Source organism: Ursus arctos, unplaced genomic scaffold (genome assembly GCF_023065955.2).
Source record: "Ursus arctos isolate Adak ecotype North America unplaced genomic scaffold, UrsArc2.0 scaffold_30, whole genome shotgun sequence".
Classification (NCBI taxonomy): domain Eukaryota; kingdom Metazoa; phylum Chordata; class Mammalia; order Carnivora; family Ursidae; genus Ursus; species Ursus arctos.
The window spans coordinates 14908446-14933746 of record NW_026622986.1 but is presented as its reverse complement, the minus strand read 5'-3'; the positions used below and the strand labels follow the sequence as shown (position 1 = coordinate 14933746).

The 25301-nt window shown below is 37.5% G+C and overlaps 1 protein-coding gene across 6 annotated transcripts in view; it reads right to left on the bottom strand.

Moving 5' to 3' along the window:
• The window catches only part of ARHGAP21 (Rho GTPase activating protein 21), a 133028-nt gene that overhangs the window by 10722 nt on the left and 97005 nt on the right, over positions 1-25301 (bottom strand). For 4 of the 6 annotated variants that reach the window (XM_044392164.3, XM_048219289.2, XM_048219290.2 and 1 more), the window contains 11 exons: positions 12418-12585; positions 12166-12268; positions 9211-9247; positions 6726-6851; positions 5287-5571; positions 3253-3317; positions 3039-3178; positions 1845-1987; positions 905-1060; positions 727-805; positions 10-83 (listed from right to left, as the gene is read on the bottom strand). In XM_044392164.3, coding sequence (XP_044248099.2) covers positions 10-83; positions 727-805; positions 905-1060; positions 1845-1987; positions 3039-3178; positions 3253-3317; positions 5287-5571; positions 6726-6851; positions 9211-9247; positions 12166-12268; positions 12418-12585 — 1376 coding nt within the window. The remainder of the gene's footprint in view (positions 1-9; positions 84-726; positions 806-904; positions 1061-1844; positions 1988-3038; positions 3179-3252; positions 3318-5286; positions 5572-6725; positions 6852-9210; positions 9248-12165; positions 12269-12417; positions 12586-25301) is intronic. The other 2 variants (XM_044392165.3, XM_044392166.3) reach the window with 1 other exon arrangement.

Sequence of the window (25301 nt, the reverse complement as noted above, 5' to 3'; positions counted from 1 at the left end):
AATACCTACTAGTCTTTTTAATGTTTTCAGACGGTCTAGAGGATCTTCTTTACGATTGGCCTCAATAAAGTCGGCATATTTATCTGACAACAACAGTAAGAACAATAAAACAAGTTTATCTTAAATTGCTTGAGTTGTGATCGAGATTCCTTTTAAGGTTCAACTTCAAAATCCAATACAAAAACCTAGTAGGGATGACCCCAAATAGCCTTTGAAATGTAAGTCTCCAAAACAGCTAACATTTTTAATGATCCTCCAAGACTTACCATCAAATAAAATTCCCTAAAATGTGAGTTCTTTGGGAGTACCATCCTACATTTATAGTCTCCACTCTTTTTTGTCCCCCAACAACGACATCAACAACAGTGTCTTATATAAGTTAAATATTCGGCTTGACTGAAAAAATGTTTTTCTACTAATTGTACTTTATTATGTCTAAAGACTTTTGACAAAGAATAATAATACATTTTTAACTTGACAAGCAAACATGGACAAACAGGATAACGTATATTTTACTGAACCTAAATAATTTTATAAATTCTTATTTTTCACTGAAATTTACCTGGAGGAAAAACATTCTGAATGACAAAAAAATAGCCATAATTATGCTTTATAGAGAAGTAACAACTAAGCAAAATCTCCTGCTTCCTTTGACAAAATATTAATAATCTTTGGCTTTCCAACAACGTACTTTTAAACTGATATCTTTTGTGGGAGTTCACTCACCATTTGTGAAGAGAGGCTCAGGGAGTTTTCTGAAGAAGGATTTTAGTAAACTGCTTATCACATTCAAATCTCGCCATTTCTAGGTGTGCAAGATAGAAACATGGCATTTTTGTAGTCAATACCACCAAAGGGAAAAAAAACCACAGATCAGGTATTCGAATAGAAATAACACACTTACGTCATCTTGTATGTCAATATCAGCCATCCCCTTGTTGAGTTCTTCTTGCATACTTGAAATGGCCGCGTTATTTCCAGGAACTCTATAAATACCTGTATACTCAAGACCTCTTTCTTCAACTAATTTGCAACATATGTCAACTATTAATGGAATATACTGCAAAACAAGAAATAAATATTTTATTTAATACAGCACAAATGTTTATATTTGTTAGTAGATGTATATCGTAGCTAAGAGGCCCTCTCCATCCAAGAGGAAATACATACATCAGTGCTATTTGATAGAAAATGCAGAATATAGACATTGCAGAACTGGGAATAGATTAGAAGGAGCGAGAGAGATCTGGGACAGTGGGAGGAGAACAAATAGGTCAAGACAGAGAAAGAAGGGTCCCCAGCGAGATGAATGTTGAAGAGGAAATGAGGCAAGTCTGAAGTAACGAGAATGTGGGAACAGTGCAGGTGAACAGGGGAATAAAGTCCAAAAGAGAAGAGGGGGAGAGAATCACATCAAGCAAGTCATGACACAAATCCTAACATGGACACTGTACACACACACACACACACACACACGTGTTTGTGCACACACGCACATTTACATTTATTGTACTTTCTTAATCAGGTTCTTGTTCCCATCTTCCTTTTTAAGGTGCCAAAAGCAGAAACACACATGATTTGAAAATGAAGTCTCACCATTTCAGATACATTCCTAATGGATGAATCATTATTCATTATTTCAGAGTCAATATGTTAGAAAAAGAGCATTACAGATAAAATTACTCAACACACCCTTACAGGTCAGCAATGCTTAGGGAAGCTGGGTCTGCTATGAAGAGGAAGATACTCAGCAGATTAATGACACTGTGTCCTCGGAGGGGCTGTGTCCTCGGTCCTACAATGACTACAACTGAACTAAGGACCGGGCGGCTGGGGTCTCCTACCCGATTGGTATGCGCTGGGGGGCAGTCATCCAGTCTGACACCGAACGTTCCTGTAGCAGTGGGCTTTTTTTCAAATGTCTTTCTCATAATACTTGGAATACCTTTTCTCCACGTGCCTTTGTCTTTTGGGGGACTGGTATCATCTTTTGATTGTTGTGCAAAAAAAAAAAAAAAAGACAAGAAGAAAATGGAAACAAGCATGTTTAAATCATGACTTTAAAAGTCCTTTATCAAGATTTATATACATCAGAGTCCTGTACTAGAAATGATAGAGCCTGTATTTATCAAAAATATTGTATTATATTCTCTCCCTAATACAACATTCCTTTTAACCTCCCATATAATTTAATCTGAATCAGTGATGCTTTTCTGCCCTTTTATAATCTGTACCATGGTTTTCTTTAAAACAGTCAAGAAGATAGGATCAATGTGACTTCTTAATAATGAGATTTTAGCAAAAGCAAACATGATGGTTTTATCTCAAAATAACAGCGCCTGGATCCTCTACATTAAATTTATAGTGTCTTTTATATAGACGTGTATTTCCTTCGCTTCATCTTTATTTTTTTTAAAGATTTTATTCATTTATTTGACAGAGATAGAGACAGCCAGTGAGAGAGGGAACACAAGCAGGGGGAGTGGGAGAGGAAGAAGCAGGCTCCCAGTGGAGGAGCCCGATGTGGGACTCGATCCCAGAATTCCGGGATCACGCCCTGAGCCAAAGGCAGACGCTTAACGACTGAGCCATCCAGGCGCCCCTCACTTCATCTTTATTACAAGACAAAGACCATCTTCAGGGAAAGCCCCATTAGCCTAGATGGGGTCAAGGTGACCTCTGAGTTAGCTCACACTGGGCTGAGGTCAGCAGAAATGGTACCAAAAAACATGAAATACCTTTATTTATTTATTTATTACTTTCATTTTTTTTACAGAGGGCGAGAGAGACAGAGAGAGAGAGAAAGCAGGGGTGGGTAGCAGCAAACGAAGGAGAGAGAGCATCTTAAGCAGGCTCCACGCTCAGCACAGAGCCTGATGCAGAATTCCATCTCACGACCCTGAGATCATGACCTGAGCCAAAATCGAGTCGGATGCCTAACCAACTGAGCCACCCAGGTGCCCCACGAAATACCTTCAAAACCCCAACTTTAAACCATCATCTGTGTTAAATTTATCCAGGAACACTAACATCAGTACCTTTACTGAGAAGTTTCCTTTCTGACTCTTCCTTGGGAGAGTGTGGACTTTGGGTCTTTGGCTCTGATTTGGCACCAAGCAGAGTCTGCCGAATGCTGAGACTCTGGCGAGGTGTTTTTGGCAACTGTTCTGCTTTGCTGCTGAAAGAAATGAACATTTCTTAACAGTTGTATTTTACATCCAAATTAACTTGTAGGCGTGGTGGGATTCTCACCTCATCAGACTGTTATATTCTTTTATCCTTCGGCTGATTAGATCCCTGTTAGTCACTCCAGTGTCCTACAGAATAAACAGGAGGTAAGATTAGAAAGTTAATTTGAAACAAGACATCGGGACCCCTACTTTTTGGAGGCTCTCTATTGTACTGTGCTGCTTAGCCCGTACAGCCCCGATCCTCTCGGTGGAGTTGTTTTAGAATCGCTGTCCCACATCACCATCCAATATCACTATGCAGGAAATGATCCAAGGGCCCCCCATCCACTGCTGAAAGAGTGTTCTGTTTGTTCTTTGTACCCCTAAGATTCCTGGAATAGTACCAGCAAGCAGCAGGTGCTCACACTTACTGATGCGACATTTTTTATAAACGCCTGGGAAGCAGCGGGCCAGTATTTTTCTCTAATTCCAGAAAGAATGATCAGCATTTCAAAATAATGCAGTTGGATAAAAGATGGAAAAATACTGTCAAAATCTGTTAATGACGAATTCATAGGAGTAGCGAGACGGAGGGGTATGTAGTGTCAGAAGTGGTATTTAGATTATCAGAAGAGAAAAAGCTCAAAACTGGGCTTTTCAACCTCAACAGATCATCTTTTACAATATGCTATATGGTAAACTCAGATTTTACCTTGAAGTGATAATTTTTTTCTACTGATTCCACTTATACATTGACATGCACCCTCAACCCTATTTATTTGTTTCATTTTGATTATAACGAACAATAAAATTTACAAATATAGGCTTTGGAGTCAAACAATCTCAAGTTCAAATACTTTTCCTACTTAGCAGCTGAGAGATCATACGGTTAAGATCTAGAGTGAGATCTCCCGGGTTTAAATCCCAGCCCTGACACTTACCAGCTGTGTGACCTTAGGGAAATTACATACCCTCTCTTTGCCAGTGTGCTTGTTTGCAAAATGGTGATGACAACAATAGGACACATTCATATGGTTGCTGAGACTTATGCATGTAAAACATTCTTACTTTCCCTGTTTACTTTGAAAAAATTCAGGTCTGATGCTCTCTTGACAATGCTGGTTACAGAACAAAGGTTGTATTGACACGGATCTGGTGTTAATTTTTAACCACAAACAAGGCTGGGCGTAAACTATCAGAGAAAAAGGCACAGTCATTTTTCCTATGACCTAAGTTTTCATAATCCGAATTGGACATAATTGGAAATGACTATATTAGAGAACATACTTTGCATAACCTTACAGTTAATGTGGGTGTCCCTGTGTCCCGTGAGCTAAGAGAAAAGAACCTTGTGTGCTTTTTTTGGTCATAACAATGAGCACAAAAAGTGAGAACAACATGTAAGAAAAACTGTGTTAATGACATGAAAAGATACTCTTGAGCAAAAGCTAGACTTAATCACTGCCAAATCTGCTCTGTCAAGTTTATCATTACATACACTAGAAATACAACATTACCAACGAAATTCCTGTTGTAAAAAAATATCCTGATGGCTGTGAGCCAGAAAATCTCAAGTCCCTAACCATTCCTTATCAAAGAGAAAAACTGGCTTTTCACATGATTTCTGACAATGCAAGTATTCTTAGAAGCCAGTGACTGTATGAGAGCAGGCTCTATTATATTCTCGACTGCGCAGCTCCATGAATGAAAATCCTCATATCTGTATCTCTTTGTGTTTACATAGTAACTTGTTTGGTAAGTATTTTCACTACAACTTAAGCCCCACAATAATCCTGTTTTTGAGATAAGGAACCAGATCTGGAATGATTTAGTCATAAAGGTAATGACCAGGACTAGGACCTAGGATTTCCTGATCCTGCTTCTGAGAAAGCAGGCACAATCAAGAATTATCCATTTATATATAGTTCAGTAATGGTGATTTTCAAATAAGTGAAAATACTACAAACTAGGGTCACCTGAGTTTTCCTTTTGATCAATTTTTCAAGTGAAAATAGCATATTTTAATTTTTTTTAAACGTATCAGATTCTTTCAGTCTTCTAAGAAAACGGTGATGGAGGAATCTGGTTTTGTCGACATCCCCCTGAGCACACACACCTCTTCGTTGAGGTTGCTGCTCTCCTGGATGGTCTTGATCCAGGCCAGCATGTCATCTCTGTCCTCAGCCTGAAACAGGCACTCACAGTCCGAGGTGGTCAGTCGGAACACATTCTTCCTCTTGGTCTCACTGTAAGAGATGTCTATTAAGCAGGCATTGACGCTGATGGGCTGTTCTTCTTCAGATGGAGTCATCTGTTCTCTTTTGTCTTTGTACAGGTAAAGCGAATGGCCCCGAAGCACAACATACATCTGTTTCCACGGCCGAATACTTCCACCGACTCGCTGGAAAACATGAAACAGTTCAGGGACACTTGACGCTTGGCTCAATCCTAGTGACAGGATGAACACATCAGGCAACACTGTTCGCACACAGACATGCGCGTACACCCAGTGTATACAGCCGGTGTCTGCTTCACAATCATATACGTTTGTAAGGAGAGGAATGGCAAACAGTGGAGCATAAACCAAGCTAGGCAAGGTATTCCTATCAAAATCAAGGATGGTGAAATCTCAACTTTGATCTGGTTGGGGGGAAAAAAAAACCACTGTATTGTTCATGAACAAAGTTATTAAGATAAACTGAATAAAGTAATTGAGGTAAAACAAGAGTAGCAAAATACATACAATATATAAAAATGCTAAGAGAATCGAAAATAAGACAAAAGTCCATCAGAAAAATCTTCTGAATGACAGTATGGCTTAAGACAAGTCCCAGATCACGCAAATGACAAACACTACGTAAGGAGATCCCAAAACAGTAGGTACGAGTAACGAATGAAACTAACAAAATTGATCAACTTTCTACGGTCAAGCAACGATATCCCTATCCAAGGTGGGTTTTATTAAAAATTAAACTCTTTTGACAGTATTAAAATTTTTCTATAAATAATCTGCCCAAATACTGTAAGAGATTTAATTGCGTAGTTTTTATCGTACTGAAATCTACTTAATGAAGCATATAAATATTGTGATATTCATTTATATAACCCAATATTTATAAAATAAAGTGAAAGGAGGAAATCATAAAGGCAATTGAAAAGAAAAAACTGGGAAAGGTGAAATTAAAAATTTTAAATTATTCATATGGAGAGCTACCACTCCCTCAAGGAAGGCTCTGTGAAAACCTATGCCTAAGAAACTATTTAGTAAGAAGAGGTGAGTTCCTTCTTCAAAACCTTGATTTCTCTTTTTTGTTGGCAAAATATAAGACTATATATTCCATTTGCAGTTGATACATAGGACGAGAAAATACAAAATTAAATCAACGATCAGAATTTAAAAAAAAATTTTTTTTTTCCTCCAAATAGAAAAAGCTCTTTAGAAGTGGTATCTCCCACTCTCTCTTCTGGGTGATTTGCCATTTTATCTGTAAAGACTTTATGTGCTGTGCAGGGACTGCATTTCGTACCCCCGCAGCCACTGAGAAAGTGCACTACCTTGCCCTTGTCGGTGACAAGCGGTCGGAAATGGAGCCACCCTTCCTTGGCAGCATCGCTGAAAACCTCTGAGGAAGAATCTTTCCTGGACCCAGAGTCTTCGGATGACTTCTGGCTGTCTACGATCTGCAGAAAAGACCAAGAAAATATAGTAAAACACCAGCTCTTCCCTTCATCAACATTTGCACACTGAAATTGCTTTGCTGAAAAAGAATCTTTAATGTTCCAAATGAAGCGTTATTTTTGAAAAAATACTACCTTTATCAATTACATTAGAAACATTTCTGGTCTTATTTAAGAAAGTAAAGTGAATTGACTACCATCATTTTTAAAAAGCCGTCTGCAGGAATTTTTAATCATTACAAAAATAATAGAAATAGCACAATTTTCTGCTCTCAAGAGCTCCTATTCTAGTGAGAAAAGACAAATCAAAATAAAAAAAGACAAGCAAATGATCGGACTGTGATTAGTACCATTTGGGAAAGGAACAGGGAAACACAGTAACAAATGACTGAGTCATGGCTAGAAGCTGGGGGTGCTGTGGCAAGGCCTTCTGAATAAAGACTACTTAAGATGAAATGTGGAGGAAAAATTTTAAAAGGGGCCATCCATGAATGGTCAGGAAAAAGAAAAGTTCAGGGAGAATGTATAGCTAATGAGTAAGTGTGTTTACCATTATCATTTTATTTTATTCATTTTTTAAAAGATTTTATTTGAGAGGGAGAGAGCATGAGCGGGGTGGGAGAGGGGGGTACCTGGGGCAGAGGGAGATGGAGACTCCCCACTGAACAGGGAGCCTAACGAGGGGCTCGATCCCAGGACCCTGAGATCATGACCTGTGCTGAAGTCAGATGCTTAACCAACTGAGCCACCCAGGTGCCCCTTACCCATTATCATTGTAAATGTTCACTGTTCAGTGTGAGAGAAACAGCTAACGAACAGATTGCTTAGGGTCTTTTAGGACATGGTAGGAAGCATGATGGGAAGTGATTAGGTGATGAATCAGATAAGTAATATTATCTGATCCCAGTTCAAAGGTCACTTCGCTTGCCACCTGGAGAATGGATTTTCCATCATGAGAAGAGGTGTTACTGTAGGAATCCAGGTGAGGCCCGATGGTGGCCTGGACTAAAGCTAACGTTAAGTGAAGACAGAGAATGTAGAGATTTGCGGTGTGTCCTGAAGGTAGAGTGGATAATACTTGATATGAGGGAGGGGGAGAAAGAAGGCACAAGGCTAATTCCCAGATCTGGGGCTTGAACACCTGGGTGAAGGGACTTAGTGAGATGCGGAAAACTGGTGGATAAACATGTCTGGGGGTAATCCAGATCTCTTTGGCCATTAAGCCTTGACTGCTTATCAAACACCTACATAGAGACGTCAGCCTACACGAGTTGCAGCTTGGGCAAGAGGCCAAGGCTAGCAGTGTAAACTTCGGGAGACCCCTGGATAAGATCATGTTGGCAATGAGGGTAGACAGAAAGGGTCAGAACCAGTTCTAGAGATTCCACCATTTTAAATATTAGGCAGAGGCAGAAATAAAAACCAGCAGAAGAAAATGTTTTAGGAAGGGAATGGGAAATTGTGTTGGAGACTACTGAAAGGTCAAAGAAGTTAAAAATTGAAGATAACCGTTAGTTCTGGAACGTCCCTGGTCACCTTGGCGTGAGCAGTGTCATTCTGGTGTGTGTGGGTTAACAAAGATGTGACATGAGGAAGTGGGCACTATAGACAATTTTTTTCAAGGAGTTTTGCTATGAAAAGTGGGAGAGAAAACAGATGTAGGAAATAGAGGGGGATGGAGATTCGAGGGAGGTCTATAAAAAATATATAGTACATAGTGGTTGGTGTACTCATGTCTTCACGATGGTGAATGAGCCACTGGCAAGAGCAATTTTGCATAGGGGAGAGGGATCTTGAGAAGTGGAAAGTGATAGAATCAAAGAAGAAACGTGGATGTAGGATTTTCACAGGCTCCTGTTCCAGTACAGATACTGATGCTAAGAGTAAGGAGGGCAGAAACTGTGGGCACAAATGAAGGTGGCTGACATTTTTGGAGAATGTAAAACAAGGAAATTCCTGTCTAACAGCCTTTGGTGTGTGTTTTCAATGAAGTATGAGGGAGGAGTAGATGGGAGAGGACAGGAGTTGCCTGTATGGAGGAAGCTGGAGGGGAGGCCTGAAATAATAATTTTGAGGAGAGAAAAACATGCATAGAACAAAATACAGGATTGCTGGGTAGTCAGGTTTTTGGCCATAGACTGATGAAGTGAGAAAAATCCACATCATGTGTGTAAAGTATTATATACTCGATATGTTTAGAAAGGAGAAAAGAACACTTACTACATCATATTTCCCAAATGTACCTGAAACTGACAGAATATAGGATAATAGAAATAATTCCCTATGATGAGCCAAAGTAATAAGCTCAGGTAAACAGAAATATTTCTCATTTGCTCATACTTAACAAATACTGAATACCAACCTTGATTCCTTTCAGGCTAGAGACGTGCTTGAAGGACCTGTTGGCAAGAAGTATATAAATATTTGCAATAAGTGCATAACACGCCTTAAAGAAGTAAAAACCATTTGAACATTGCAAGTAACCTGCCAATGATAAGCTGACATTTCCTCATTACCGTGTTAAAAGTTCACTGTGCCATGCAAATGAGAAAAACAGCTAATTATATAAGTATTTAAACTTCTGATTCCATGATCAAAGCTTTCGTAGTGGATCTGTAAATTTAAACTATCTCTGCATCAAGTGTGAGATTTTACCCTTCCTCTTAGGAAAGAAACTGCTCAGGCTAAACACTGAGCTTTAGAATAAATTATTAGTTAACCATAGTTGCAGTGCTCTATTAAGGGTTCCCACGATGTTAATGATGGATGATGCAGTCGGAGGAACACAGTCAGGGCCGGTGCAGGCCCACCACTCCTCCTGCCAACCACATTCAGGATGCTTTGGTTCGAGACCAGCTGCTGCCATTGAAAAGGCTTAGGGCTTCTGAAGATAGGTTCGCTTTAACTATTCAAGTTTAACTTTAGGGGACAAAGATTTATTTTTTAATTCAAAATTCATTTTAAGGAATTGAGGATTGCAAGATGTGACTGAAGACGGCACTGCCCTCCACTCTGAAGCCAGCCCAAACAAGATAGCCAGAAACAGATACGCCAATTCCATCTCCAGCACTATCCGGAGACGCCCGTAACTGAATGGCGATAGATGTATGTACATGAAGATGGGTGGTTAAATGCGGTGAAGGGAAGAACGGACACAGGAAGAGAGGACACCTCTGGTTGCAACTCTCAGACAAAACTGCAGTGCGCTGCTCTCTGAAGATCAAAACCTTCCCTTGTTTGGAACAATGGGAACGGGGCGCCAGAGCTGGTGACAGGAGCCTCACTCATCACCACGGATATCGGAGGGTATGAAAACGGAGGAAGAAACACACAGTCCTGCCCTCTTTGCAGGAAGCAGTGTGCAGCTGGTGCAGGGTGAAGCAGGCTCTGAAATGTGGCCGTTAAGGTATCTTCTTAGTGAGGAAGGGGTAAAGGCTAAAAGAGCTCACTAACTCAAGTCCACACCATCAGAACAATTCCTGCCAGTCTGGACCACTGCCGTGGCCGCACCTCACACCAACTTCCCCCAGTCGTTGGTCCGGGAAGAACTGCTATTATTGGAATATAAATAATCATCGAATGGAAGCTTCCGAGAATCTATACAAAAATACTCTGATAAAAAAAAAAACACCGTTCTTTGACCGAAGTCTCAAAATCGTAAAATGTCAATGTTCCTTAATTGTGTAAGTGAAAACACTGCGTCGTTAAAAATACCCAATAAAAATTTAAGAACTAGAAAATTGACTTTGAAGTTCAAATAGTAAAATAAACAGAAATAGCCAAGAGAATTTAGAAAAAACATAAAGTAATGAGAGAATGGTCCCATCAATAACAAAAATATTGTAAAACCACTCCAATAAACAGAATCTGGTGTATGTGAGCAGACAATCAACTGAACAGAATGGAGGCTACAAATAAAACTAAATGTATTTAATAATTTAGTATATGATAAAGATGAAATATCAGTAGGAAAAATATTACATTCAACAGATGTTTTGGGGACAACTGAGAGACATGGGAAGATATGAAGTTGGCCCTTTATCTCACTAATTGGAATAAAATAAACTCCAGATGAATCAAAGTTGTAAATACACACACACACACACACACACACACACACACACACAAAGAAAAACATATATTTGAGAGGCAAACATAGAAGAATTTTGTTGTAATTCTGGAGGAAAGGCTTTTTAAATATGACTCAAAATCTGAAAGTCATTTAAAAAAAAATCCTAAATTTGACTGCAAAGAAAACGTTTAACATTTTTGCACTTTAAAAAAACATTTTTATTTTAAAAAAAATTTAAGAAAATCCAATGAAAAATACTGAATTGGGAAAAGACCTGCAACACTTCTCTCAGGAAAGAGCTAGTTTCCTTTATATAAAGAGCCTCCAGAAGTCAATAAGGAAGAGCAGCAGGGAGATGGGCAGAAGATACGAACAAGCAGGTCACAGGAAAACAGAAATACCTCTTAAATGTATATATGAAATGATGCTCCATTAATAAGAAATTTCAAAAAAAAAAAAAAACCCTACACTATGATACCATTAGATTTACAAAAAATCAAATGTTAAATAACATGCTGGGCCAGGGAGGGGCAGAGACTTCTGTGCGCTGCTGGTGGGAATGTGATTTGGTACAAGCTTTATGGAGAGCAGCTGACTATGGATATGTATATTAATATAAAAAAATACACACCCTTGATGTAACAATCTTTCTTCCAACCACACTCACTTGTATACTAAATGAACGATGTACAAATACAGTCACTGAAGTATTGTTTGCAGTAGCAGAAGATTCAATCAATCTAAATGTCTATTTACAGAATATAGAATGACAGTTAGCTGTATTTTGGTACAACTATTCAGTGGAAAATGAAACAAGCATGAAAAAGTTGAGCCAGGCATGATCAGTGTGCACAGCATCCATCATTTGTTTATAAAAATAATTAGAATATGTACACACACATATAAGCCTATGTAAACCTGTGTATGTGATTTTATGCAGAGAATAGCTCAGAAAACAGTTAACAGTTGTTTCAGAAGAGACCTGGGTGGCCAGAAGCCTACAGTAGCAGTGATTGCTTAATACAAATATTTTTTGCATTACGTTTATGTGTTACTAATTTTTAAATATTAATTTTAAAAATTCACCTGGATATATTATGGAATAACATTATTTTATTTTTTATTTGAATTTCTAATATAAATTTAAAAGTATAAAAGAAATCATTAAAATTCAGTATTTATATGTCAAAGTCATGCTGAACACCCACAAACAAATATTTAAAATGATATGCTTGAGACTCTTACAATTTTGCATCTTCTCTGTAATCATCCAGGCCCTCATCATAGGATTTTGATCTTTCGGTCTTTGAGCTGGGCTGGGCATCCAGGCTGGGAGGGCCAACAGATTCTGTAATTAAAAGCCAACATTTAGACATTTGCAAGTGGTTTCCCGATCCTTTTCATAGTGGGGCGATCACAGTTTGTCATAGGGTTCTAAGTGGAAAACTTAGAAAACAGAAAGAGAGATGGTTTGCACAGCCACTCACTAAAACGTACCCTGGTCATGGGAGAGCTGGCGGCGAATTAAAGGAGCCGATGTGGTGAGGCTGGGTGGGACCATTGCTATGGAGGGTGCCTGGGGTGCCTGGGGGGTGGAGGCTGAGATGACAGCAGAAGCGGGGATGTGTGCAAGGTCATGATCAATGCTGGGGCTCGTTGGTTCATCTGGAAGATAAAACGAAAATAAATATTGGCGGGACACCTGGTTGGTTCAGTCGGTGGAACACGTGACTCGATCTCCGGGTCTTGAGTTCAAGCCCCACACTGGGCTTAGAGCTTACTTAAAAAAAAAAAAATTAAGAAAAAAAAGAAAAAGAAAATAAATATCAGAATGCTAAAGACCTAATTATTAATAATCAATATTCATTATTTAAAAAAAAACAGATACAGATTTTAACACTTAGCCACTAAAGCACCAATAAATAACATACTTGTCTGTTAAAAATCTTATACAGTTATTACTCTAGTAATTCCAAATAATTTTGAGAATGTGGTCCAAGAAATTCAGTAAGTTGCTTCTTCTACCAACAATTAATACCTTCATTAACTGATAATCAAGATGTCAAAGTTACAGGTATTCAGAACCTAAACTATAAAAGCAGAGCGATAACCATGTACTGCCCTCAAAGAACTACTTTCCCAATTGTAAATGTCTTACACATCATTTCAGGAAGCCAAGCAAGGTGACCTGGCTGAGGCTTACCTTTCAGAGTATCGAGTCCTAAAACCTTCCTGTGCACAAACATACAGGGGTATTTTCGATTTTTGTAGAAAAATGAGGAAGAACAGTTTATGGCTTCCAGAAAAGTTACACATCATCAAGACCATTGCTATAGATGAAATGTCTGTGTTGCCCCCAAAATTCATCTTGAAACCCAATCCCTAATGTGATGGAATCTGAAGGGGGTGGCGGTTTGGGAACGGAGAAGGTCAGGACAGTGGAGCCCTCATGAATGGGATTAGCACCCTTCAAAAAGTAGCCTGAGAGAGATCCCTTGGCCCTTCCTCCATATGAGGACACAACTTCTAAGAACCAAGAATCAGGACCTCATCAGACACCAAGTCTGCTGGCGTCTGGATGTTGGACTTCCAGCCTCTGGAACTGGGAGAAATAAATGGCTATTGTTTAAGCCACCCGGTCTGTGGTATTTAGTGGCCCAAATGGACTGCGACAGCCACTGGGAATTTGTTTGGCACTTTTGTGCAAATCAGGAATAGGTGCCCTCTTCCCCAGGCAAATGTCGGCCCCTGCCCAGAGGGCTCCACTTGCCCCCTTGAGCAGATGCCCTGGAACCCCTGCAGGAATATAGATGTTTTAGGTGTTATGAATTTGAAGCTTCTCAAAAGCCTGTCACTATCTGTCAAGAGCAGAAATGCCATATGTGTGCATACATAATAACAACAGCTAACATATGTATAGAGCTTAGTGTACCATTCTAAATAATTTAAATATATTTTTCACTTAATTCTCATGAAATTCTATGAAATAAGTACTATTTTACAGATGAAGAAGCCAAACAGACAGGTTAAGTAACTTGTGTAAAGTTACCAAGCCACAGGGACAGAATGTGGTGGACCTGAGAGTCTGAATTTTTGCTCTAGAAGTATAAATTATATTTGTTTTCCAAACTGGTGAGTAATAGCTCTATTCAAAATTCTTACTCTTATTAAAACATCAATGGTTTAAATTCTAATATTCTAGGCCAGGAGAGTATAATTGAATAGAATGCCAGAACTATATTCCCTAAAATCAAATGCCCTAAAAGTCTTAGGAAATCATTAACAAAACCCTTTATAAAGAATATACTATAATGATGAAACAGGCTTTTGATTTCTTGATTTAAAAGATCAAACTATTTTAATTTTGACCAAATTTTAAGAATGCTCTATCATTTTAATGGTTAGCATTTTCATCAAGATGACTAATGATATAAAACTATAACATTTATAGCTAAAATCTGTAAATTCTGACTATCTTATTTTATGTTTTTACAAAGTCTTTAAAAGCAGCTCTTCATATTCTAGCACTAGAAAACATTTTTAAAATTTCTCTATGAATCAAGGTTACTAATTATATGACAATTAAATACCCTATGTTAGTAAGCATGTAATTATTCTTTTTTTCAAAAGCAAGAAGGTAACTAATTTTAAATCATTATTGAATAAGGATAAAAATTAAACTTTACTAAAGATTATAATATTCTTTATAACTATCATTATGGTGTAAATTACCACAAATTAACCAATTTTTCCAAATGATACATGTGTCTGAAGTAAGTTGGGTCTTCTGGGGTCTGCTTGGGCCACCAATCTGTTATGGACTCAGAGGCATGGTTATGAATGGGAAAATACTGTATTCTTTAGAAATTATCTGGCATATGTAGTACTGAGAGTATTAACAGCAGGAAGAGATTTCTGTAGAGAAAACATTCCCAACAGTGGTGGGTAATACAAATGTAAAAGAGTGCCTAGGAGATGCTGTGGTAGAAACCTTTCAAGACAATTTTAGGCCTTGCAAAGTAATTTAAAAACATTTCTACATTAATTTATTTAAAATTAAATATCACAGAGTAAAATTCAAAATGTTCATGGATTAAGCATTAAACAAAATTTCAAAGGAAATTTTTTCTTATGGCTCTGGACTTCCTAGAGGTATGCACTCAATCTCTTTTGACTTACTACATTCTGGAGGAAATTTCTGTATTACATTGGGTTGAAATAATCTCTGCTTTAAGCCCTTGTATGCAAAAAGGGCTGGGATAGACACCCATCTGCTCCAGGGAGCAAGGGTGAATGGAGAGGCCTGGGCGGGAGGCTAGCACCCTGTGCTCACACACTTCAGTCCTGTTGCACTCTTTAGAATAAATATATTTACTTCTACGTTAAAGAGAGACAAGGAAAAGCTAGCTATACTTTTAAAACACAAAGAATTACATTACTTCACATTTATGAATTGTACTTTAATAAATCTAATTCTCCATTCCCTATAAAAATGTGAGAACCTTTCTATTGTTTTAAAAATACCATTGTTGTTGTAATGATTAATTGGAATTTTAAAACCTTAATTTTAACATATGCTTTCATTATTACCAATGTGTAGGTTATCTACAAACAACGATAATTCGGGCTTATCTCATTTTCCAATGTAAGAAAATGTGCACTATTTGGTTGTCCAAAGAGAAAACCAGTGTGCTGTCAGATTTTCAACGAATTTCTGTATTTTTAATAATCAAACTTAAATATTCTGTCAGATGAAAATAACGGACCATCTTTGTCCGAGGCATGTCACCTGCTACATTAAGACGGTAGGTAATGCATGCAGAACGCTTTTATGAACTATTAAGACTGCAGACTTGCTATTATCAAGTGGCATAATCCCTCATGGTAAACTGAACTACATAGTCAAAGGACTGACTGAACATCTGAGGCCTTCATTTACTTTATTCACGAAAAGCCCCATAGCGCTTCACAATAAAGAAAAGGTGGAGAGGACACTGAAATTGTTCTATATTCAAATCCAAAGTGATCACTGTTTCTTAATCTATAAAAAAGACAGACCTGAATGCCCCAAATTTTTATTTTATTTTTGGAAAATACTGTTTTCCAAAATAGATAAATAACTAATTCCCACAGAAAATATATACTCTATATATTTTTTTATATATAAAATTTTATTTTATATATAAATATATAAATATAATTTTATATATAAATCTTAATAATAAAATTTTATTTTATATATAAATATATAAATATAATTTTATATATAAATCTATATATAAAATTTTTATTTTATTTTTGGAAAATACTGTTTTCCAAAAATAGATAAATAACTAATTCCCACAGAAAATATATACTCTATAATTCAATTTGGATTTTTTCCAAAGGGAGAATCCTGCAAGCTATTATGTTTAACCTGATTATTCATATCTGAATAAAAAATTTTCACTGTTCTCTCTTTCAATTAAAATTCTAGAAGAACATCTATAGGATTTCATAAATCAAGAAAAATATAGGGGCACCTGGGTGGCACAGTCAGTTAAGCAACCAACTCTTGGTTTTGGCTCAGGTATGATCTCAGGGTCCTGGGATCGAGCCCTGCATAGGGCTCTGTGCTCAGCATGGAGTCTGCTTGGAATTCTCTCCCTCCCCCCCTATGCCTCCCCCACCATTCTCTCTCTCTCACAAATAAATAAATCTTAAAAAATATATATATAAACAGGAAATCAAGGAAGCATATTGTGAAACTTTCATGTATAACTCTTTGAATTACTTTTCAAACAACAAAGGAAAAAATGGAAGCCCTAAAACATACTGAGAGCTCTTATAAATAGGAACAACTAAAATCATCACAGAAGAAGAGCAAAATACACGAAAAGACAAATCATGGAACAAATGCAAAAGCCTAATAAAAATGTGAAAAAAACCTTGTGAAAACCTGACTACTAATGAAATAACAAATTGAAACCAAGGAAAATAGGACAGCTGCTTTTCATCTCATAACCTGGCAGATAATTTTCATCTAATGATTGTTCCTCTTCATCTTCTGCAACATGACTACAGAGAATGTATGCTGCTAGCTGCCCATCTCTATCTCTGGGGTTCAGTGGGGCTACCAGCGTGCTCACCCTTCCGTGGATGGGCATACGCGCCAGGCCTGACCCCTCCTAGGGCCCTCGCTCACGGAGTCCACAGTGACTGGCCAAGGCTGAAGAATCTGAGCCAGTCAGGACTAGTCACAATCTCTCCATCAGATTTGATATATGGCTACTGAAAAAAGTACAGTCTTTTTCTTCCCTTCCTTGGGGAACAAGAACTATAAAAAGCAGTAAACTAAGCCGTCAGTGGCCATCTTTTTTACCATGTGGAGAAAAAGTATCTGAGAATGAAGAAAGCAAAACTGAGAAAAAGAGACATAATCTTGATGCCAAATCACTGGAGTGTTGAGATCCCGCCATGCACAGAACTAGGTCTACCCCAAAACTTCTTCACTGTGAGCCGACATTCCTTTTTGGCATGAGCTAATATGAAAAAACTTGCTATCATTTGTAACCAAGGGAATTCCAACCAACACAAAAGTAGAACATGGTGTGTTTCTTTCTTTTTTTTTTTTTAAGATTTTATTTATTTATTCGACAGAGATAGAGACAGCCAGCTAGAGAGGGAACACAAGCAGGGGGAGTGGGAGAGGAAGAAGCAGGCTCACAGTGGAGGAGCCTGATGTGGGGCTCGATCCCATAACGCCGGGATCACGCCCTGAGCCGAAGGCAGACGCCCGACCGCTGTGCCACCCAGGCGCCCCAGAACATGGTGTGTTTCTAGTTCCCCTTCTGGAACAAGCATTACTCCTCAGGAGACCTACTGTCCAGTGCTGCAGGTTAGAACAGAGTGCTCTTCTAAAATGAGCTAGGTTATGAGGAATTTTTCTCACCGTTCAAATAATTACTCAAAGAAAGCATGACATCAACGTGGTTTGTATTTTAAAATTATAGTTGAGAATAATTTTATAAAAGTAGTGAAATTACTGGAATTTTTGGCATAGACTATAACTAAAGTCAGTTCCTTGAAGTAACTTTGCTTTTTATTTCACCTCTGCCAGGAAGAGGTAATCTTCTCCCCTCCCCAAATTACACTATCACTTAAGGAATGTTAACGGCATAATATTCAAAGATGGAATAAACTGTATGTTGCAAAGGGAGGAGAAAATTTGTATAAGTTGGAAGAAATAGTGACTAATGTAAAAGTGTATATAGAGGGGCGTTTAGGTGGCTCAGTCAGTTGAGCGTTCGACTCTTGATTTCAGCTCAGGTCTTGATCTCAGGGTCGTGAGTTCAAACCCCGTGTTGGGCATATTTCCAAAATAGCATGAGTGTGTGTGTGTGTGTGTGTATGATTTTTACTAAAACTATGGATTGAACAAACCACTTCTGTTCCAAGTCCACAAGAAGGGACATTCACTACAAATGACCTAGAAAGTCAATCCATACCTCAAGCAAAATACGTGTTTAAAAATCTTTGAGATTTTTCCTTGTCCTTAAGGAAAAGGAGAATAAAATAATGCTAATGGATTCTTTGTCTTAAAAAGAAATTCAAATGGGAAAACTGTCCTTTCTTTTTCCTTGCGTTCTGAGATACTTACACTCAGTTTAAATCAAAGGAGATGGACCCAGTTATCTCAGGCTGAATTCTCCTTCCGGTAGGCAAGCATAAGCTCTTTCTTACGTATTAACGAGTAACAACTGATTAATCCTTGGTAATACCATCGGTTTTTTTGTTTTCTTTTGTTTTTAATCTAATGTACCCACAATGAAATAGAGTCATTCTAAAAAACTGAACTCCCTAGGCAAATTTTACTTAACCCTATTAATAGCAATACCAGTTACTGAACATCAGGTGGAAAAGTTTTGGGGTTGATAAAGATGACACGCTCAAAAAAGTCCACATACCTTAAATTTAAAAGGTATGGTTGGAAAGAATGCTTAAAAAATAAGCCAATAATATATTAACATGTGCTTCTCATCTCTGATCATCAAGTGACAGATCTCTACTTACTGAAACTCTTCATTAGTTATAAACAGAGCTCTGGAAACAGTAGGTCCTATTAACTTTTATATAAACTGGTAAGGGGTACCACCAGCTGTTTCAAATATCCCCATGTTTTATAATAATTCAACTCATTATCATAATAGGATTTATTATGAACAAGCTTCTTTACTAATCAGCTCAATAACATGCATTTAAGTTAACATTTGGCTTTGTGAAAGTCATTTTGAGATTTGGATATTTTAATCACCAAAAACCCAATGCTCAATCTTCCTAAGAGAGAGATGATTTTTTAAAAGATTAGGAAGTGAGGAGAATTTTGAATGCTCTATGCATGCTTGCCATAGCCAGTTGGCAGTTGGTGCTGAAGCAAAGGGAGTGGAGCTGTAAATCCAAGAGGAACTGTTGTGACAGTAGAGACTGGGAAGGAGAGAGATGAAATTGGAGCGGAAGCAGGAACGTGTGTGGTCGCATGGTCAGTGCTGGGGCTGGTTAGCATGCTGGCAAGACAGTGTGAACCATATTCGCATAGCAAGTGCTCTCACATTTAAACAGGGCAAGTGGGAGCACTACTTTTAGACTGACCACAGATAACGGTTCCAATTACTTTGCTGAATTTCTGCAGTCCCAGAGATGAGACGAGTTAACCCAAGGTTTTAAGATTTTGTGGGTTTGTGTGTGGGGAAGGGGCATGTGCACATGAAAATGGACCCAGCCTGCTAGCTGACAAATGCTGGAAGTATTCATTTCAAGAAATCCGACACAGTTACTCTAAAAACAATAAATATGAGGCACCAATTTCACCAATTTTTCTTTCAAATGATTAATTTTCACACAGAAAATAAGCAAGCTATTAGGAATGGGGAAGACTGAGCAGGGGGTCCTGTCTTGTTTGTGTGAAAGCCATTTAGTTTTCCTGGATATTAAATTCTTACCTACAAAGTACAGAAAGTGGACAAAATTATCAGAAAGGTCAACTCTAGTCAAAAGGCCTGCAATAATAAATCCACTAAAGGTGCAAAATTAACATTTGTGTAGTAATTTAAAATACCTTTAGGTTTTTCTAAACCAGGGATTTGTTAGGGGGCTTTTGAGGTTTGGATTTATTTTAAAAACTGCCAGATGTAGCTGAGATTGTAGTTACTATCAGATCTGTTTTCAACATTAAAGAACTAGCTAAAAATCGAGAAAGTCTAACTTTAGGGAAATAATTTGTAGTTTTCGTTAAGTGCTAAGTTAAATTTTTTTTCCCTAAATAAATCAGTATAGTATTCTACAAGGTGTGCTGCAGATAAATTTGAAATATTTTAGGATAAAAGCTAATGCTCCTACCAAAGGAAGGTAAATGCGCATCTAAAATTATTCCACAGTGAACAGTTTTGTTAACAAACTTGGAACACATACATTTATTTACTGGAAAGAGGCTAATTCAATCTTATGAAGTCTGAGTTAAGAGCGTGATCCCGGCATTATGGGATCGAGCCCCACATCAGGCTCCTCTGCTGGGAGCCTGCTTCTTCCTCTCCCACTCCCCCTGCTTCTGTTCCCTCTCTCGCTGGCTGTCTCTATCTCTGTCAAATAAATAAATAAAATCTTTAAAAAAAAAAAGAATGGTGAATATTAAATGTAGACTTATTTTTTAGGTTAAGCTTTAAAACAGTAAAAGGCCAGGATTTAAATTTTAGCACATTTTTAGGGCATTGTCCAAAGACTATGAGATTCAGAGCCAGCAGCTAATCAGCTCTGTCAGTTACCTGCTGAGAGACCCTGAGCAAACGACGTAACTTTCCTTATCCATAAAGTGGGTTATTTACTCCTGACCTAAAGGATTGGTACATGAAATACTTGTTAGGTTATAAAGTACCACAGAAGTTTGGGGATTCTGTTGTTATATTAAAAAATGAACACATCATTACTCAACAGAAGCAAAAATCTCAAGTTTTTAAGTGCCAGTGGAGTCACAGCTTGTGGGAATGCTGGTATATGACAAAGACTCTAAGATGATGACTATAATTCTTGTCTTTCTAGATCAGTTGCTTTGTAGAAAGACTCAGTACGTATTAGCGTAAAAGAGGGGCCGGGAGCACTGTCTATAATAAACCTGCTGGCATTAGGAGACTAGAGCTCCCAGAGGGAGAAGTTGGGTATAAAGGGACAGTCACCCACTCCCATTGCTGTTGGGTAAATTTCAGACACTGTAATCTAGGTACATATCTCACAAGCTTTAAAACCTCTAAGTTGGTTTAAAATGGCAGGACCAGTAAGGCTGTACCAATCGAATTCAATTTTACATAGGCTAACACTAAGTACATGCAGATGGGCCAACTCTGGGGTGAGAACAACAAGGAGCGTTAGAAATATGGCGAGAAAAAGGGAGGAAAATGAATTTGAAATGAAATCTGAGTGTGGGTGATACAGCTATAGTTTTCTTTGCATTAATAATTACAAGAGTAGTATAAAGGAATGTAGGAAGTTCCGATTGTAGAATACATCTTAAATCCTGCTACTAAATGTCAAATTACTTATGAACTCACTACTCATTTTGTGTTTTGTGTTTACTTGTAAAAGAAGTAAAAATTTATTTTCAGTACTTACTATGAAGCTTTATAAACTGCCTGTGGGGGGTAAACAAAATACTGTCAGTGACTGATATTCCTAATTTAAAAACAAATAAAACGGTTATTTTCTTCATTTCTCTAAATCTTTGTGAACCAAAAGAAATATTAGACATCAAATGTGTAACAAGATGTTGGAAAATTTTCTTTCTGTAAGACATACCATTTGCTCTGTATTATAAATAACTAAACAAATGAATTGGCTCCATTCTCTGGTATTTTGGGAATAAAGCCAAGGCACTTAATTCTTTTTTTTTCCCCCTGCATTAACCTAGAATGTTTTCAAATGACAAAAAAAATTATTAAAATCACAGAATATAAGATTCTGGAGTGTGATGATACAAAAGGAAACCTTAATTTCTTTCCTTTTAATTTAAATGTTCCACAAGATAGCATAAAGTATATTCTCTGAAGTGTTTTATGATATATTGAACAGAGATCCTGTAAATAGAAAGATTCATGGTCAAATACTTCTGAGAAAAACTGTATTAGAAAATATACCAAAAAAGTGTATAGTAGCATGTTAATGATTCTAAGAGTCCCATGATAAAGACAAACAAACAAAACTTATTTAACTATTTAAACCCAGTATTTCTCAATTTATTTGATCACTGATTTTTTTCTTCTCCTTAATCAAATGGAATTAATGTTCCTAGAAAATACATTGGGAAACATTGCAAATAGTCTCTTTTACTCCATTTCAATGCTGTTGTCTGTCCCATGTATGTGTGCATATATATAAATATATATGCACACATACACATATAAATTCAATTATATATATATTATATATATATATATATAAAATTTATAAAATAGATTGGAAAGAGAAACACCTATGGGTCAGATAACACTTTAAAGCTCAATAATAAAAGGATTTCAATACTGACTGAATTATGGAACTTCTACTTAATGAAATCTAAAAGTTCTTTTATTGACTGGTTGTTTACATATTCAACAACAGTCTCTAACAAGTATTTTTTGGACTTCAAGGTTAGGGTAAAGGATTTTAGTTAATCGAAGAGCTAAAAGCTTTTCACAGTAAAAAGGCAAGTATAGTAAGGAAAAGAAATTATACTTTTTCGATATTGTTTTCTAAAACTTAGATAAATACTATAATTCTTTCCAACGCCTTTACTTCAAATGGCATACAATTTCCTAAGAGCCATTAAAATGCCATAATAACTCAGGAGGCATGGCCTTATCCCACTGAGGGCCTAGAAACTTTTAAGAATGCTTACATCAATGGACAACATTTACATATGGAAACACAGTGAAATCAATTCTTTGTATTTCAGTTTTTTATCCTGCCCTATTCCACTGGTTATGGTACAACTGACATACCACAGTAATTATATGCTATATATTAAGGTTTTAAAAGTATATATGAAGTATATATGAAGGAGTGTATATATTTAGGTACATATGAAATTGTCTTGAGAAGTACTTAAAGTAGAATCTGATCAGAAGTAGTGAGCATTTTTATTTTTAGTGAATAAACAAAATAGCTTATTGTAATCATTTCTCTAAATCAATATGGATATAGAATGAGATACATTTTTATTTATACCTTAGCCAATGTTCTCTCTTTGTAATAATCGACTTGTTGATCTAGTCAAAGGATAGATAGATAACTAGAGGAAATATTAACAGATAAAGCTAGCACATTTTTTATTACTCCAGTATAATCTGATTATGTTGTTCTTATTAATGTAGGAAGAAAATATGATGCCATTATTCTGCTAAGATCTCATAGGCTTATCAAATACAGTCACAGGTGGTAGGGACTTTTACGTTTAAAAAAATCATTAATGATTTTTAATCATTTTAATGATTTTAGTCATAAATCATTAGTCCTCAGTTACTTTCTATAAAATACCTAGATGTATAAGATTCCATTTATGGCAAAGTTCTATTCTCTGAGCTTGGATTTAAGGGTATGGATATAAATATGAGTACAATTTAAGTTGAGATTCCCCACAATGTTTACAACTTGAATACATCATACTTATAAACAAATATAAGTTACACAGAATTTTCTCAAAAGCTGACTCTGATAGTGTTGCCCGATAGTCTGATAGCTCAGTAGATTTAGAAAATGTCTCTAGAAAAGAAAAACCCTGAAATGTTGCTCGAAGAGAAGCACACTATACTATAAAATTATGGAGAACTCTTCATGAACTCATGGGGTAACAGGGTGAGAATGAGTACGGCCTTGTCCTCAAAAGAAGGCCCCCGCATCACACAGCTCCAGGGGGCGCTCTTCACAATGTATCTATATTCATGGTGCCCTCTGGAGCTGTGCTCTGTGAGGACACTGAAGCAGCCGGCCAAGTGTCAGTGTCTACTGTTTATTAATTGTGTCACTTTAAGGAAGTTATAACCTCTTTACAGCTTAGACGTCTCCTTACTAAATAAAGGTAACACTAAGGACACATACGATAATCCTGTTAGCGGATATGTGTTGGGGCTGCATAGTAACTGTGATGAGAGCTCTTTTTTTGATTTTGCTATACATTTAACCGTCATCTTCAAAATTATCAGCCTATAATTTCAACCAATATTTACTGAGTGCCTTCTACATACCAGGCAGTGTTCTAGGTATTATGGTGACAGAAGTGGACAAAAGATCTAAAAGCCTGGCTCTCGTGCAGCTTATATTTTAGCTCTGCAGAGAAACATGTAATAAAAAATATAAACCATGTCGAGTGGAAACAAGGGATATGAAGATAAAGAGAGTGGCTGAAGGGGACAAAGAATGTCAGGTGCTGTGTATGTGTGTGGGGTACCCACTGCAGACAGGCTGGTGAGGAAAGGCCACTTTGATAAGGTAATACTTGAGCACAGACCCAAATGCAGTGAGGGCGAGAGTCTTGTGACTCTCTGTGGAATGCGTTCCGGGGCTGGGAACTGGCAGTGCCAGGGCCCCGAAGCATGCTTGGCATGCTCCCCCAGTGCAAGGAGGCGAGGGCGGCTGCAGACGGGTGCACAAACACGGAAGGCAGGAGATGGGCTCGGAGAGGGGGAGTGGTGGTGGCGGGCATGTCATGGAGGGTCCTGCAGGCCACGGCAGGATTTGGGATTCTGTTCTGGGTAACGAGGAAAGTAACCAGAGGGTCTGGTCGGAGGAGTGGCATGATCTGATTCACATTTTTCAAACCCCACACTGGCCGCATTGTGGAGAATACACCTAGGGTGTGTGGGAGCAGCCTGAAGCCTCAGGAAACACACCAGCTGTTCTACACTGGGCCACATGTTTGTAATGTGAGTGACTTTTTCCAACTCTATCCCAAGATTTACTCTAAAACAAAGTAACTTGACAACAAAGACGTCTATTCATTCGGCCCAAAGAAATAAAAAATAATAAAGTCAAAAGTACTGCTTAAATAAAAGGCTGATTATTAATTATTAAAATTGTTCTACTTGGCTTTTGATTCAGCTGTAACATCAACTAGGTACCATTTGGTTTGCTGGGTCCCTTGGCCCCGGACAGTAGAAATTTGTTTCATGGAAGGAAGGAAGGAAGGAAGGAAGGAAGGAAGGAAGGAAGGAAGGAATTAAGTACATAACATTAAAATAAAAAAGGAAAACTGTCACTTGAAATAATTTTTGAGGGTACAAGCTTATGGTTCTAGTCTTAGCGCAGTTCGGGAAATTTAGGACAAATGTTTCAAAATCACAGTGTAAAATTTTTGTGCCTGTTGCACTAGAAATAATTCCTTA